This window comes from Anarrhichthys ocellatus, unplaced genomic scaffold (genome assembly GCF_004355925.1).
Source record: "Anarrhichthys ocellatus isolate YVR2014 unplaced genomic scaffold, GSC_Weel_1.0 scaffold50, whole genome shotgun sequence".
Taxonomy (NCBI): Eukaryota; Metazoa; Chordata; class Actinopteri; order Perciformes; family Anarhichadidae; genus Anarrhichthys; species Anarrhichthys ocellatus.
This window is the reverse complement of record NW_022280080.1, coordinates 382,308-400,847: the sequence shown is the minus strand read 5'-3', so window position 1 is coordinate 400,847 and position 18,540 is coordinate 382,308. Positions and strand designations below refer to the sequence as shown.

The 18,540-nt window shown below is 43.3% G+C and overlaps 1 protein-coding gene across 1 annotated transcript in view; it reads left to right on the top strand.

The window, feature by feature from the left end:
* The window catches only part of pde9aa (phosphodiesterase 9aa), a 51,024-nt gene that overhangs the window by 17,221 nt on the left and 15,263 nt on the right, over positions 1–18,540 (top strand). Inside the window, exons 2-6 of the mRNA XM_031869971.1 lie at positions 3,468–3,538; positions 5,562–5,639; positions 9,380–9,423; positions 11,444–11,498; positions 12,444–12,514. Of these exons, the coding sequence (XP_031725831.1) occupies positions 3,468–3,538; positions 5,562–5,639; positions 9,380–9,423; positions 11,444–11,498; positions 12,444–12,514 (319 nt within the window). The remainder of the gene's footprint in view (positions 1–3,467; positions 3,539–5,561; positions 5,640–9,379; positions 9,424–11,443; positions 11,499–12,443; positions 12,515–18,540) is intronic.

Genomic DNA, 18,540 nt, shown 5'->3' with positions numbered 1-18,540 from the left:
GTGTGTGTGTGTGTGTGTGTGTGTGTGTGTGTCTGTGTGTCCTGCAGCTCTTTGGCTGTATTTGGTTTCTCACAAGCAGCCATACCTTCTGTATTTGCTGTGGATGACTGAGCTGTTTGTGGGATCAGGGGTCATGCTGGTACCGGTACCGGTCCCTGAAGCAGCTGTGTAACACACACAAGCTCTAGTATTTGGATGACGGTGTTAATAATCGACTAGTTTCAGCTCAGGGTTACAGAGTGACAGTTATGAGCATTGATTTGACTATGAAAGGATGAACGATTGGTAAGGAAAGGAACACAGTCAGTGGGCGGCCCAGTGTGCATGCTTCCTCGCTTTAATTGAACGCATATTTAAATGACTTTGAAATGACAAACCTGTTGCATATTCAGCTCCACTTTTCATACACACACTGTGGACAGCAGCTTGCATAACAAAGCGCTGCTCTTACTCCCATTGTTTCCTCTGTTCTGTTCTCACGTCCTTATTCACGCTCATCGCTCTGTGGTTCATGTGTGCGGTTTGCGTGATCAGATTGAATATGGCTTCTCTTTTATCTGCATAGCACTGGATCCTCGTCCTGGCTGCGTTCAGGGAACAGATTATGATAAATGTGTTCGTTATTGAAATCAGTCGTGCTATCTTATAACGAGAACATGAATCTGTTGAGCATCGATGAATACTGTGGAGAGAAAATTAAAATAAGCACTCTGCTTAAACATCCCAGGAGTATTTAACTAACCAAATGAAATCATAGTAAAAAAACAACAGAGACATAAGAGCATATAAATGACCAATGAAGTCACTCAAAGACCCGGTTAAGGGGAGCAGAGGAAGGACGGTGATACCTGACAGGATCAGCACCGGTTCTGCATGCATACCCAGAATGCTTCACCAGAGTTAGAGGAGAGACAGAGTTATAGACTCTTGAATTGCTAGGAATCGACCAGTTAATCAGTTTGGGTGATTATCAGTAAGAAGCACTTTGAATGAATGTAGACGCCGTCAGAGCAGAATTTAAATAAGGGAGCGATTCTCTACTTCACAAAAACTCCAAAAACCTTCAGCGCATTATTCTTTCTGGCGATAGCGTTAGAAGATATCTGAGCCGTTCACTTTATTCCTCTGTAGAATATATAACGCAGCAGCATCAGCTCCTGGTCCACGATACAGACAGGAGACAGGGAGGATCAGAAACCCTTCAGCTGCTACTTTAACTCACCAGATACTCCAGCCACGTAACTCTGCGTTCATGACAGGAGATCACACTTTAGGAGCCTCCTGACTCCGGGAATATGCAGCAACATTAAAGGTTTGTAAGAGCAGCCGTTAGAGAAGTAATCCTGGCCAGTCAGAAGCTCAGAACAGCACATGGCCCATTTCAAATACAGAGAACATGTTCCAACCATGTAATCCATCACATCACACTTCTATGTTCTCTAACTGATAGTTGAGTTCAGAGTAAGAAAGGTTCATTACAAGACAGAAGTAAAGCCGGTATTTCTGTCCGCCTCTAGTTATCAGTATTCATATAATATTAATATACGTAGGGCTACTTGCTTTGCTCAAGGAGCATAGACAAATACCAAAAGAATACCAACAACCATACATGACAGCACATAATATAACATGAACATAAACATCATAAAAAGCATGATTTGGCAAATTGATAAAAGACATCAGATTTCATAACCATACATTTCCAGTAATATAGGAAGAAGTGTTTGTGTTTCAGAGCAGAGATGAAAAGCAGCTGTAGACGTGGTGTTTGTGAAGCACTGCTGTCTGTCCGCTGACCTCCACCAGTCCCTGTCTCTTCCACCTGTGACAGGCTGCCACTGCCAGACCGCTGAAGTGCTCTTTGACCTCTCTCCTCCACCACCATCCGCTCCTTAGTCCTGACAGCACTCGTCAAACCAGCCTCCAGCAGCACCGCACGGCCGCCCCGTTCATCTCTCGCAGCCACAGAGCTGTTCGTTGATCTTCGATGCCACACATCACATGCAAATACCTTCTGTATCTATGTGGCTCATCCTTCTTTGACACAAATCATTTGTCATGTTCAATGACAGTGCTTGGCCTTGTTCTGAAGCTGGAGGAGGAGAAGGACAACATATTTATTGCCCCTGTGCTGCAACATGCACATTCTTTAATCAGAAGAAGAGACCCGAGCGTTGGAAGCCAAGAGTTTCTCCCCAGTGGTTGATTGCTCCACTTTCACACAGCTGTAGAGAGAGGAGGAAGGAGAGCCATGACACCCGACTGTACCCTACTGCAGGAGGACTGTTAGTCTGCTAACGTTTGATTAGAACTACAGAAAGATGTTGAAAATATCTACATAAGTAGCTGATTTAAAATGTACTCTAAATTAAATTGAGTTCCGTCCATCACATTATTCTCCAAATGGTACATGGACTGTACTTGTAGAGTTCTTTTCTAGTGTTGCGTCCACTCAAAGGTCTTTAACACTACATGTCATCATTCACCCATTCACACTGATGACAGGGCCACCATGCAAGGTGCTACCTGCCCATCAGGACTCTCTAACATTCACACAACATTCATCCATTCGGGAGCAACTTGGGGTTAAGTGTCTTGCCTCTGCTCTGCCACTGAGCCACGGTCGCCCTGCTAAACAAGACTAAAGACTAGCACACCAGGAATAAAGCTGTTAGTGCACTGACATGAATGTCTGCAATTGTACCCGAGTGTCTGAATGCTGATTGTGAATTTTTTGTACTATATAGTGCCTCAAAAATTCCCACAATGGAACAAAACAGTAGTGTACATGCACACTACTCTCTGCTAACAGTCCCACAATGCAATGTTCCACATTTGTAAATGAAAGTTACCATTGTATCTGACAGTGATGACACTAAATGATAATGATTTAAAACAAAATGTGCTGCTCGTAGAATAAGTAACTACTGAGTGAAAGAGGGGGATGTCACACGCAGCCTGAGTGCTCTCATGGGATGAACAGCAGCACTGACCGTGGAACTGTTCACATTGTGGATGCTGCGTTGAGTGCATGTAATGTTAAATGTGCTGTTGAGAAATAATCATGTTCATACGAGGCTTCAGACAGACTGTGTATGAAGCCTCAGCTTCATCCTCTCTTCATCAGCCTCAGCTGGGCTTTAAGCCCAATGCTAACATTAGCTAGCAACATGCTAATGTTTAGCTTGTTTGTATGCTAATTGTAGCAGGTTAGCATGCAGTCTTATTTTCAATAAGCTAAAGAGCTCACTTGAAGCTGGTATTGAAAGTAATAAACCTGAGCTGACTATCTGATGTGCAGTAAGGATTACTGTGATGTTTTTACTTCCCCTGCTTTACAAAGGATGCCATCATGTTGTGAAGAGGTTCATATCCAGATTGAATATGTTCAGTTGTTGGGTCATGGATTTAAAATTGTTCCTTATCATGTGTGTGTGTGTGTGTGTGTGTGTGTTGTTCTCCCTCAGGTGGTGTTCAGTAGATTATGCAGCCCGTGTGACATTAAGGATCTGCTCTGTACAGCCCTGGGTGTGCCAAGGTAAAACACACACACGCACGCACACACGCACGCACACACATGCACACACGCTATGGAGGGTAGAAGGGATCACATACTCGTGTGTGGTTATTTCTGAAAGTCCCACATGTGTGCGTCTGTATGTCATTAGTACAACTCAGTGCACACATATGACTCCTGACACACAGGAGTGTGTGTGCACGTTTGTCTGTGTGCACATCCTGCGACTGCAGGTGCGTACGTTTGCCTCTGAACTGGGCTGACCCGAAACTTCAACCGTGGGTTAGGCTACCAATGCAGCGTTGTTGTTCTAATTATTATACTGTATAATAATAATACCCCAACAATCCAGATTCAGCAAAATCTCCCAGATTCAGATTCAATTTGTTGATGAATGTTTATCAAATCAACTTTCTTTTATGAATATAACTCCTCAGCTGCTTCTGTTTGTGTGCAGCAAGAGGGAGAGTAAAGCCTTAACAATATTTTGAAAGGTTGAACGCCAACAAATATGGATTAAGGCAGGAGTTCTTCTTGGAGTTCTTCTTGGGTAAAAAACATGTTTTGAATTTTGGAAATGATTATGTCTAACTTTTTTCAATAACTTTTGACAAGCTTCAGACTGGTTCAATGAAATATATATCTGTTATCATATATCATTTGATTACACATTCAATATTAGGCTATACATTATACATTATATCATTTTGACGACTTTTTAAATTGTATTTTTGTTTTTCCCCAAGACCTCTGACTTGAGACCCGTTATCATACACATGTCACATGTCATCTCTGTAACTCAATAACAGGATCAGATGTCAGAAGAAGCCTGCGGTCATTGAAGACTGATATCACCTCAGCATGGCTCCTGCTGCACATGTGAAGCTCAAGTTTGCATACATTTGGACATTGTCAATTATCTTTCTATGTTGCGTCTGTGCTCCATCAGTAGGAGGTGAAGAGAAGTGTCGTGCACTCACTCTTGTTGCAAGTGGTTTCAATACAACACGTATAGTAACACATAAGGACTACAGTGTACGCCTTACATGAAGAAGAATATAATCAAAAGTCAGAGATTTTCAACTAGCTGCACCACCAGTGGCTGTGAAGACAGGTGGAGTTAATGGTCTCACTTTGTTTGTATTAGATTTCGGTTAGTCTAGTTTTCTGTTTTATTGCTTAATATATGAACTTTTAAAGCTCGGGTTGGTCATCTTGAGAAATTAGAAAGAGTTCACGAAATTTTAAGAAGTACTGAACCACAAACACCCAGCCAGTGTTCCAATGAAAGTAGCTAGCAGCAGTGGCTCCAAAAGTTTCTAAATCTATAGCGAGAAGGTCAACAAGTCAGCAACACTGACAGCCAATCTCTTCAAACCTACCTCCAGATTTACAGAGATGTGGGGAAAAGAGGGGCAACAGATGCAGATGAGCCCTCTCCAGGAGATCAGAAGAAGAAGACAGAACACTGTCATCAGAGCAGCTGTGTTCTTAGTCCCAGTAGGCGTTAGTATTCTAGTAACTAAAATGACTTGTTCTGGTCAGACGTTACAACATTTGAGCGGATTTTTTGTGGCAGACTAATGTTACATTTGTAGAGCTGTATGCATGTTAGCATTGTCATTGTGAGCATGTTAGCATGCGGACACTAGAACTAAGCTCAAAGCACTGCTTTCTTTCTTAAAAACATTCCTTTATATGTTGTACCTGGTGTCATTCAATTGTCACGTTGTCATCGAAGCAGCATCAATGCAGCATCTGTTCTGTTATTGATCGACAGACATTGCTTATGATCCCTGGAGGAGGAATTCGCCTTTTTTGTGCCCAGACAACATCGATATTCAGTGTTGTGCTCAACAACACATGAGGATGGATGTTTTGCCCTGATGGAAGATTGGAACTGGGCCGTATGCATATATACTGTAGATAGATATATATATATATATATATATATATATATATATATATATATATATATTGCATTCATGCAGCCTTACACATGGCTTCTAGTAGAATTGAAACATGTGTTTTTGTCTTCATGCAGGAGCACTAATCTGTCCCTGCTGGATTCTTCTGGAGCCATGGTGTCCATCGACCCCACCATGCCACACAACACAGAGAGGTATTGGAAAGTCTGCATCCCACTGATGTCTTAATTGATAAATTGATTATTTGATAGAACATCTGCTGGCTGTTTGATTGAAAGACACATTCTCTGATTGGCTGTAAACTCCGGCATCCCTTGCTCCTTCCTCCTCAGCTGTGAACACATCACTAGCTCCACCTCCTCAGCTGTTAGCACATCACTAGCTCCTTCCTCCTCAGCTGTGAACACATCACTAGCTCCTCCTCCTCAGCTGTTAGCACATCACTAGCTCCTCCTCCTCAGCTGTTAACACATCACTAGCTCCTCCTCCTCAGCTGTTAGCACATCACTAGCTCCTTCCTCCTCAGCTGTTAACACATCACTAGCTCCTTCCTCCTCAGCTGTTAGCACATCACTAGCTCCTTCCTCCTCAGCTGTTAGCACATCGCTACAATGAGCTGCCATGACATGTGATCTTTATGTTTGCATTAGAAGCCCCCCTGAGTTTACCTGGAGCCTGTTCATTCATAAGTAATTAGAAATACAGCTCAGAGTAAATACGCCTAATCATTTTTATCATTCACAACATAATGTACCACTGTTGACTTTCTCTGGTAAAACGTTCTTCAGTAAACTAACACTGCCAACATGAGATTGGCCTTATGGTAGTCTTCCTATGGTGAAGATCTAGATTCTACATGTTGCACCCTTAAAATGAACCGTCCAACAACACGTCCATCTTCATTTTGCAACTTTTATTTACAAACCCAACGGTTAAGCACAAGCACATTTTGCCTTCAGCCTGCATACATCACGTTCTCTCAAAAAACTCTCTTAAAGCGACAGCGCTTTCTTCTAAAGGGTCAGTACACCAACTTTCTTCCCTTTACAGTTACCAAGCATAACTACTGAAGTAAAACAAATATGCATGAACTTAAACACATATTTAAAGCAAATTATTTTACATAGACACACTGATAGTAAATTAGCAAGCAATATGAAATGACATATTTCAGTGCGCTACACCCACATTGTGTTTTTAAATATGTATATTTGTGTTTCTAATTACTAATTATCAAGGATGTACAGGACAATTTATTCCACCATTTTATTGCTGCTCATGCAAATGTTTTTCTCAAAATCAGCGATCAACAAACCTCAAAAAGATTTGTCTCATGTTTCCTCACATAGAGGATTTCTTACAAAGGTTATCTGATAGCAGTGTCTAAAACAAGATTGAGCAGAGAACCAGCAATAGAAATATCTTAGTTGTTAGACTAAGAAGCACACTAAACATTTACAATGGGCTATATTACATTGAATTAACAATATTTAATAGAATAGAATTTGCAACAAGTAACCCAAGAAGTCTCTCTGAACTCTGTTAAGACAGAAGAATTCTGATGCAGAAGTATAATGATGACACAAGAGCAGTTAGCTTTCATTCTCTACAGAGCTTCTGTCTGTAGTTAGAGGCCAAAGTGCCCTCCGTCATTCAACTTCCAAAGCAAATGAATTAACATCACATCTTGCACTAAAGTGGGGATTCAGGGATACGTGCCCAAGAAAAAGAGAGCTAGAGGGCTGGACGGTGGTGGAGCAGAATTCCCCAGGCAGGCATCCAGAGGGCCGTCTCTGGAGGGTGACCAGGAGGCTGGAGAGATGAGTGAAGCAGGTCTGGAGGACGACCAGGAGGCAAGACCAAAAAGCTTGACTCCTCTGACGGCTGGCCACAAATCCGGAACCCCTCTGGAGGCCGGCATGGAGACTTAAGATCAGGAAAAACAGCTGGTACCAGAAAACTTGGCTCTGGCATGGGGCAGGCTGCTGGAACAGGTTGCTGGAGATCTGGACCAGATTCAGACAACTGGAGTTCAGGATTGGACTCTGGAAACTGGAGTTACCACACTGGAAGACGGACATGGAGACGGGACCACATTGGAGGCCTGCCACGGAGACAGGACCACACTGGAGGACGGACACATTGACGGTACCCTATTGGAGAACTGCCCCTGGGATGGGACCAAACTGGCAATGAAGACGGGACCTCTCTCAAGCATGACCCAGGGACTTGAAGCCAGGAATGACAGCTGATGAAACCAGGGAACCAGGAGACTGCAGCACCACAGGTACTGATGACTGCCACAGCTCGGCAGGAACAGGTATCGGCCAGGACTCCGTCTTGAACAAGGAACAGGTGTCGGCCGGGCCAACGACAAGGAACAAGGCTTGGTGTCTACTGGCGCCCTCAACTCAGGAACTGGTGTCAGTCGGACCACCGTCTGGAAACGAAGGGCAGTTTCGGCTGGATAGCTGACAGGACTAGAGGAGCAGGTGACGGCCCGACGTCTGGGCGTAGATCATGGCACTGGGCAGATGAGGCTCTGTGTCGGTGGGCAGCTTGGGGGATCGACCCACGCTTCCTACTACGAAATGACAGGAGGCTGAGAGTGAGAGTTTGTTGCAGACTGGAGGCTAACTGACTGTTAGCTGACAGGTAAGCAGGCTGGAGGTTAGCAGGCTCAACGCTATCAGGCAAAAAGAATAGATAGGTAACAACCTTGCTAGCCAGGGCCTGGAAGAAACTTCCCGGAGTGCTATAGTCAGATCTGCCTTCTTTTCAAGAGCAATAGAGGTGTTGTTGCTGCAGTACAGAAGGATCTGAATGTTGAGTATTACCTCCTCAAAGTTGTAGCTGGGAACATGTTTGGTCATCAGCCCGGATGGATGGAAGCCGGATGTGGTTCTGCCTGCGGCGGGCTGGTCGCTGTCGGTGCCCCACTGGAGTTGAGCTGAAGGAGTTTATGGTGAACCTGCATGATTTTGTCTGATTTGACATAGAATCAGACCCAGTTGCACTGATGACAAGCATGAAGAATAACTATATAGAAATAGACCATCTTCTTGCTGATGGTCTGGAGCAGGGGATCGGACCACGGATCGGACCACAGATCTTCCAACTAGTGGACAACCTGCTCCACCTCCTGAGCCACAGCCTGCCCAAGAAATCATGAATCATCTCGAGGCAATCATCTCCATAAACAGCACATGATATGATCATGTTTTTCAGAAGAGAAGACAACAACAAGTCACATTTAGTCATTATGTATATTATTGACATTAGGTTAGATTAGAGCTTTAAGTCAGTAACTGAAGACCATATAAACAAAGATGACACATCCAGTTTCATTCTTGGAGTGGAATTTTCCCAAGTTACTGTTCGGTCATTTAGAATGACCTTCAGAGATGCTACAGCCTTCTGGTGCCATCCAAAGCTTCCACTTTGACAAGAAAGAACAATGTGGACTGACTGAATTACTCCCAGTTACTCAACACACAAGCTGAAGCTGTCCATGGAGCCTGAATAGAACGGTCCTTTAATGATGATCTGGTCTCATTAGACAAAACACTTGATTCACTTCGTTCCCAAAGTTATAGACACACACATTCACAGTCAAACACATACACACAAGCACACACTGATAAGGGAGGACACTTTAATGTGTGTGTGTGTGTGTGTGTGTGTGTGTGTGTGTATGTGTGTATGTTTGCTATCTTATCTCAGGGTGAAATCTGAAACCCTTTATTTGAGTGTTGGTAATCTTCCTCGTAAACAGTGGAAGTGTGTGGATTGTGTGTTTGTGTGTGTGAGCATGTGTGTTTGTGTTCCCTCTTGAATGAGTAAGTGGGAGGAAGAGTACAGCGCGTCGGCTGAGAGGACAGAAGCTTCATACACCTCTGCTCTGAACTAACCTGTGTGTCCGGTTGTGTTGAAGGTCACCGTATCGAGTGGTGCCTATGACTGGAGGACAGCTAGCTGGTGAGTTCCAGGGACTACACACACACACACACACACACACACACACACACACACACACACAAATTCACTCAGAGAGAGTCAAAAGATGACATAAAATTTGAGTGTATTGTGTAGAAAAGATATACATAAGAAACATTTATTTTGTTTCGCCCAAAATCAGAAATTTTCCTCAGTGTTTTACAGTCTGTACACATGTGACATCCTCTGACCTTTGACCCTCACATCAGAACAGGAAGAACTCCCCAAACACAACTGTAAAACAATGAAGTGTAATTGTTATGATTATACACAAGCACTGTAACAGTGTTAAATGTGGAACACAGCAGTCATCAGCCCTGTCCTAAAGAATAAAATGATTTCAGGCTGGTCGCCTTGAACCCTGTGATGATGAAACGTATGGAAAGAATGATGGAACAGTTAGACCCACACCAGCTGCACACAGACACCACAGAGGCACTCATGATGCACCTGGTGCTGAACATCACAAGGCCTGAGCCACACTAGTGTTTGTTGACTTCAGTTACATGTAACATCCTGCAGCCTCACAGATTACACTGAATCAGCTTAACATCAACACATCAACACATTCAGAACTTGCATGTGTTTTATAAGTATTGTGCTTTAACATTATGAAGTAAATGTTGAGTGCACAATGTAATGACTGTAGAAGAGAAAGAGGATAGCGCTTCCCCCAGGCACCAAAGAGTAAGAACTAAAGCTCTTTGCAGTTAGCAAAGATGTCACTCTGAAGTTACAGTGGAAAACAGACTGCTGCTTGTCCTGTGTTGGTGCTGGTAACAAGCTCTGAGGATCATAGAAGGCCATCGGTTGGCTTTGCAAGAGCGGCTCCAACAATAACACGACTTGGAAACGCTGGGATGTGGATGATTTGACATGTAGGCTTCATACCAAATACGCCTCATCTGAAGATGAAACATCCTATTTGTTACCAGTAATACTCAGTAAACATAATGTTTTGGGGGAAACTAACTAACATAATTCATCATGTTTTATGTGTTGTCTGAGAGACAATCCAGTCCTCTTGGTCACTCCAGCGTCACTGGCTTAATTAATCACAGACAACAGTCTGCAGTGACCTGTGACCCTCTCACACATCATGGAATGTGAGTGACACAATGTACAAACTACTACTGACTGACAATGTCTTCTGTTTTTACAATGTCTTGTAGCTGTTAGTTTATTGGCCCATGGTGTTGAACTTTGTGCACGACAGTGGAGCTGTTGGCCAATGGCAGGGCTGTGATCGTGAGTCCAGCCTGTTGTCATTGTGTGGGAAGAGGAATCAGAAGTGGCTTGTTAACACATCAAGCTGTGAGCCGGCTCCTATCCACTGCACTCTGTTGATCAGCGAGGCTGAGAGCAGAGGGAAAGGGGCACTTTGATCTATCTTTTCTCTTCTCCCTCTTGTGACTCTGCCATCTGTTGCTTTGGCCATCTGACGCTCTCCCACTGACTTACATAACCTCTGCATGTGTTCATGTATCTGTGAGCCAGTGTGTTTCACAGCACTGTTGATACACAGCTCCACTAGTTTCTATTGTATTTTGATTGACATATTCTACCTCAGTGGATCCATCTGTTTACCCCAGACTCCTGTGTGTGTGTGTGAGTGTGTGTGTGTGTGTGTGTGTGTGTGTGTGTGTGTGTGTGTGTGTGTGGACCATTGGTGGTCTATAGAGGAGGCAGGGGAGGCGTACGCCCTGCTTGGTGCCATCATGTTCAAAAGAAACTTAGCTAAGACGTGACGACGTGCCTGATGGGTGCTCTACCAGTGGAGAAACCCAGATGTGGTTCCATACAGGCTGCTCTACATGCTAGAAAACCTTCTGCGTGCTGGTGCAGTTTTTATTGAATGTGCTTGGCCCCGCCCCTCAGACAGCCTGTCACTGGTGTGGACCAACAGTCTGTTGACAGTGTGTGTGTGTGTGTGTGTGTGTGTGTGTGTGAGAGTGTGTCTGTGTGTGTGTATAACAAAGCTCCACGCTTGCTCTCTCCTCAGATAAAGAGGAACTCTTTCAGAATGTACTGACACAAGTAGCAGAGCAGTTTTCAAGGTAAGCAGCTGCTGCTCACACAGTGGTGGAGCTTCACTGTCTACTCATTAACTCATCCTCATATATTTAGCTTCTATTACTCTCTTTTGTGTTTCTTCCTGTTTTTTCATCAGGTTGCTAATTCTTGTGAGTTTTTTTCTGTACTGTCAATACTGTTTGACAGTACAGTCAGTATACTGTCATCTCCAATACATGATATGAAATGCCTTTTGATTCATGCAACTGCTTTTAAAACTATTTCATAATCCCAAGAGGCAGGAGGACTGCCTCAAGTTACATCATCTTAAGAGCGGCAAGGCTTTCAGCCAGCAGCTGCAACATGTGCATATGACACTGTGTGTTGTGGTGTTGCTGTCTGTAGTGTGTGCAGATTGTTTGCTCTTTTCACGAACCTTCGACACTCAGGATTAGAGCTCCTTCTCTTCTTCAGCTCTCGTATCATGTCTTTATGTGATACATATTTACAAAGGGAGCAATGCAGCTGGACATTAGACCGTCGCTGTTGCTCGTTGTGTGTCACATACAGTGCAGCCACAGATTAGTCTGCAGTGTTGTGGAGAATGAATTGGCAGATATGATCTGAGGTTATGTAATTCCGTCTGATAGAATCATTCCTCAGTAGTCACAGCTACTGTGACGGCACTATTAGAGTAACTACAAAAAAATTGTTTGTAAGGCTGCAAACAATATTTCCACTTTTGACTAATCAACTGATTCACTGTGATTCTAATTTCTTATTGTTTAACAATAAAAATAAGAATTCAGTTTGAGATCCTAGAACCTACAAATGTTGTTCATTTGTATTTCATGATCTAAAACATGTAACTGTTAAATATGCACCTGCAGTGGAGGAGTGTGAGTGTCCGGTGCTGTTGTGTGATGGAGACAGACTCTCTCTTCACTTATTGCTCGTTCTCCGTCTCATCTGTGGCCGTCTGTCTGCAGGGCGTTCAAGATCAACGAGCTGAAGACAGAGGTCACAAACCGTCTCGCCATGTTGGAGAAGAGAGTAGAGCGTAAGTCTGTTCCCACCACCTCACTGTCAAATATACATATTCATACATTTATATGCTTACAAACATCAGAAATATTTACAATTTAGAAAATTAGTACAGTTTGTTTTGTATCAACTACTAAAGACTTGTAATCTCAGAAGAGGTGTTTATTAATGGAGATGAATGGACGGGTTTGATTCATCATCAATATGCACTTCCTGACTTCCTAATGTTGAGTCAATCAACAGTCCTCTGATATAATAATGAGGTGATTCAGTGACTCTGCTCAGTCACAAATATACTGACCAACAGGAAACTCATCATCATCATCATAATAACAATAATAATAATAATAATAATCATCATCATCATCACGTGTTCCGCATTGCCCCAAAATACATGTTTCATGTTCATCCAAATCAGGTACTTCTTGTTGTCTTAGCAAAGACTAAAATCTCTTTTTTAAAGATGTGTCAGTCTCATATCAAAATAATTCATATTAAATTGTTGGGTAGAAATTGGATTCTAAAAATATTTACACTCACAATGATGTAGAAGTCGGTTAAATCATTTAAGTACACGTTCCCGTGAGAACTGTTTCTGTGGATATCATCATTGATGACGGAGGTCATTTGCATAACTATCTTATTCCTTTGAGTCTGAATGCTGTTGGTTTATGTCTATATATGGGCAACTGTGACTCAGTGGTGGAGCAGGTCGTCCTTCAATCAGAGGATCGGTGGTTCGATCCCCGGCTCCTCTAGTCCATGTCCATGTGTCCTTGGGCCAGGCACTGGGCAGGCTGTTCCTGCAGTGTGTGTACAGGTGTGAATGTTAGAGTCCTGGTGGGCAGGTGGCACCTTGCATGGTAGCCCTGTCATCAGTGTATGAATGGGTGTGAATGGGTGAATGATGACATGTAGTGTTAAAGTCGGTAGACTAGAAGAGACTATACAAGTACAGTCCATTTACCACACTGGTCATGTGATACCTGGGTATGAGGGGGTAAGAAGAATAGGTAGGTTGTACTGTTCTCATATCACACAGAAAATCAAATGCATATTCCTCCTTTTATCTGACAGTTTAAAGTGCAGAGAGAGACAGAGGACATGGGGAGAGAGAGCTGGTTCTATCTATCAGTGTTGTAGACATAATGTAGGGGCTTACTGACAGCACCAGTGTTCTGGATGCAGGTCAATGCATGAGCATAGGCAGTGCAGGAAGATGCAGATAAAAAAGTCATTCATTACATCTCATTGGAGACTTGCTTAGCTGAGTCTTTTAACTCATTAACTCAGTGGCACTCACAGTGCAGTAACAGTAAAAAGTCACACCCACAACGCACGGTAAACACTGACCGTCAGCCGCACCAACCTCTATGTGTACAGGAAGCCGAGCTTCCAGGAGAAGGTTCAATAGGTTGCTTTTGTCTTTACAGCAGCAGAGGTCCAGCTATTAGATAAGTTACAGCGCGGGCTATGTGCACTGCTCACCCTCCAGAGGCTGTTGACCTCATGCTGTTATTAGCATCTACTGAACATTGACCTCATTTTGACCTGTTGAGAGCAGAACATGTCATCTTCACACTCACAGCCACCCTGGGCTCATGCACCGACGCCCTTTCCTCCTCAGCTCTCCATCATCACATTCCATTAACTGCTCATCATGCTGCACCAGTTTGCCTGCTTTGGACCTGCATGTCTGATGGCATCTTGGCACTCAATGTGTCACTTCTCTGAAGATCAAAGCCAGCTATAAAATATGATCAATAAAGGTGCTGTGATAGCCGGCTCGCTACGCTGCTTCTTTATAATATAGATCTCCGTGTTCTCAACAGGTCAGCTGCTGTAGTAATTACCCACAGGAACATTTAATCAGTCATGGTTTTGCAATCATTACATCCTTCCTAGTAAGGCTGTGATTAAAGGTCAAGTTGAATATGTGAGTTGTACATCGAGTCAGAGTTTTTCACAATCAACAGAAATCGGGCAGAGATCAGCAGCGACATAGATATTATCCCATAACACTAGTTTGCACATGCTCAGTAGTGATGTACAGATCAGGTAGTGAGTGATACGTGCTGTAGTTGTTCCTGTGTAGCATCAATGAGCTGATTCATTATAAGATAAAGAGACATCTGATTGGTGCATAGACTTGCATACTCACCAATACCCAACCCAGCATTTTAGGCTGCAAGGATTACAATGATACTATATACAACAGCATCAAATGATGAAGTTCAGTGATGTTGTGAGGAAGAGGCTAGACCTGCATGTATGTTGTGTAGAGTTTAAAAAGCTTAAAGAGTAACTGTAAGCTTTAGACTAAATGATATCACTGTGATTTGATGAAACACATCAACGCTGGTGTTAATATCAACATTTTTTACCAAATTCATAACATTGGCATTGCATGGTTGAAAATGTCTGAGAACACATCTACAGTTTGAATGAGCCCCGATCCTGAAGACCGATTGTGAGATAAAGTCGACTGTTTTGGACCAATCTGCTTCATGAAGTGAAGGAATGCTAACGCGCTGTAATCAGACCCCTCCCCCCACAGCGTCTATCGCTCTTCACTGTGTCGTTAACCACAGTGTAGTACCATCACAGCACCACACTGTTCTGTCCTTTCTGTGGACTGGACATCAAGCTATCAACACATTACAACCTCTGCTCAGTCAATGTGAGCAGCTTTCCTACGCTGTGTGTGTCGATGAGGCAGTGTGGTGTGTCATTATTGTCAACCCCTAACCCTGTATGATATACTGTAAGTTCATCAAATTCAGCGCCCCTTGCCATATTTGTTGACACTGCGTTCAAGCTCTTGTCATGCAGAAGTGGGCGTGGTTTCATCTCTTAGGCCCTTGCCCACATTTTTTGCATTTTTCAAAATGATGCAGTGTACTTATGCTCAGACCTGAGGCTGTAGTAACACTTAAAGACTTGTGTTCATCAACTCTGAGAATACAGTGACTGTTAAGAGTAAAACAATATTCAAAATGACCTTTACAACGTAGCTCAATGCATTTTGATTGCATGTTAACATGGCGAAGGTGCTAACTGCCCTAACAGCTTAAGTGCTGAGAGAGCTAACAGTGTTGACCTGCGGGGGGATGGGTGATGGATTACATCGCTGGAATATGTTCTGTTTATTTAAAATGGGCCATGTGCTGTTCTGAGGCTTATGCCAACAAACAATGTATGAAGTGCATGGCAGCCTGGATGTTGTGGATAACATGATCAGACAGGAAGGTCTGTTCAAGATCAAGTGCCTGACTCATCACAATGATCCAATACATCTAATAAATATTGATTTTTGGATCGATAGAAATCCAATATTGCCGTAAGTTGGAGCAGTCCTTGTAGTATTTTGCAGCACTGTCCACAATGGCTGTAAACTCTGAGAATAGGCTCAGATTTATGTCTATCTGAAAGTTAATGCTTGTCATTAGTGCCACCAGTTCAGATTGAACAAAATCAGACAAAGTCATGCAGGTCAACCAAAAACTACTTCAGCTCAGCCTCCGGCGGGGCCTCCGGCAGCGACCAGCCTGCCACAGACAGACCCACATCTGGCTTCACTGCAGCCTTCGACCTGCTGCAGTCGGAAGACCAGGCTAGAGTAGAAGAGATCAGCGTCTCCTTCTCTGGCCAGGAGCAGAGCTTTTCCTCTCTGCTCCTCCGGTCCCCGCTGGGAGCCAACACCAACACCACCTTATTGGAAACCCAAGCCGTATTGCTGGAGGGAAGGGAGGCACAGGAGAACCAGAACCAGGACTGAGCGGGGCAGACTGTCAGACCCTGCGGCAGTAGAATGAGAGGTTTTTACCACAGGTACCGCCTGAATCAACTTAAAATGAAAATTCCTCGTAGTAAGTTTAAAGAAGTATTTCACCGCTGGAAAGCCTTTTCATAAAGCTCGGCTGATTATGCAATAAAAAAGGCACAAATTGAAATTGGTGCTACATGAGCAGATAGAACCAGAGAAGGGCAGAAAACCTTCAACAAGCAGAATGCCCTGGGCTCTTTGCACCATTATCCTCACCGCCTCGGTGCTGGCAATTAGAAAGGAAGTAAAACATTGTTCACTTGCATATACCACCTACATTGTTGTGATAAAAAGCTGATCCAAGGGGTCCATTTGATATGATACAACTCACATGCCAAGACATCCCTTCCTGTGCCCTGTGAAAAAATGGGGAACAAATCCACAAAGTCCTAGTTCTGTGCCCAAATGTGTTCTAATGTTGAGCCCAAACAAATACAGCGGTCATCTGGTGTCTTAGTCCTGGCTGTCGTGTACGTGTGTTAACAGTGTTTTGCCTCTGCATGCAAAAACTGTGTGGAAACAAAATGGTGTACTAAGAAGAGTGTAACTTAACTACTGGAGAAGAAAGAACCCTAACCCCACTTGAATTCTGTAAAGGGATATTTCAGATATTTTGAAATGGGGTTGTATGAGGTACTGATCCATAGTCAGTGTAGTACCTGTGCCTCCCATTGCAGAACAATGTACTGCAGAGTCCAAACTAAACCTGTAAAACACCGAAGTCTAACAATAACACAAACTAACTAACGCTAGACCAGTATCTCTCATGTACTGCGAGGTAAACATATTGTTTGTATGTAATCTATGAGAGCATAGATAACGGCTTCAGTTCCCCGTCAGAAAGGGTCGTCTGAAAGGAGGGTGAAGCAGTGATAATATTCTAAATATACTCTGAAACTGTTGTTAAATACGTTAGCTGCTTCCCCAGTCCACAGCAGTACAGTGCTTTGCTCTCATGCTGGCACTCCTGTTTGTTTCTGCTAACTCCATCTACTGTCAAACACTGACGATGGAGAAGAAGCTCATAGAAAGACACTGCAAAAAATTAAGGATTTTGCTCAAATCACTTAATTCTTAGCAAATCTAAACTACATTGTTAAGGTGAGTCTTAAAAGATGTCAAACACTGAGAGGATCTTAGGATGGATCTAGTTACTAATAGAGGAATAAAGTGTCAGATAACCATGGTGTATTCACCTTTTAAGTCACAATGAACACCTACATCACATGAACGTCATTCAGCAGACACCTTTATCCAAAGAGACTTACAATTCAGAGTCTATCACATTTCTACACCGTAGGCACAGCTACATGGGACAATGTTGGGGTTGAGTGTCTTGCTCAAGGACACATCGACATGCGACTAGCGGAGCCGGAGCTGGGGATCGAACCGCCGACCCTCTGATTGAAGGACGGCCCTGCTCTCCACTCTGCCTCTGCCAAAATCACATCACAATGTTGTGGATTGTGATGTGACGTGACACACTGTGTTACAGTGTGTGTAGGTGCATAATACACACACTGTAACACATGTAACACATGTTACAGTGTGTGTAGGTGCGTATTACGCACCTACACACACTGTGTTACAGTGTGTGTAGGTGCATAATACACACACTGTAACACATGTAACACATGTTACAGTGTGTGTAGGTGCGTATTACGCACCTACACACCTGCTTGTTGGTGCTTCTGTGTAACGCATTATGCGTCCCCCCCAGACTTCATTTCCCATGAATGCACAAACACAAGACTACCCTTACAGTAGCTGCAGCCTTCTGTCTCTCACTCTGAGCTGCATGTGTTTTGTGATGCAGCTACAATTTCATAACAGCCCCCCCTTCAGTCACCATGACAACCTAGCCTGAGTTTACTCTGGTCACCATGGTGATGTTCCCTCCTCTCCTCTTCTTCTGAAGCGATGTGATGTTGAAGTGATCAGCAGCTGTGGTCTTAAACTGAAACACTGTTTGATTTGTACGTTTGAACTGAATTTGTATTAAACAGTTAACAGAAGTGAATTTGAATTGAACAACAGAAGACAGATTATGATCAGCTTTCTCATATAAAATAACAAATATGACTTCCTGTGTGTGGCCATTAAACTGTGACTTGTTTCATGAGTCCACTTGACAAAAACATCTTCAGTCTTGAAGATGATTTCTTTCAGCAGCCGCTCTGCCTGATGATGATGCTGTAGTAGCAGCTTCAGATCAG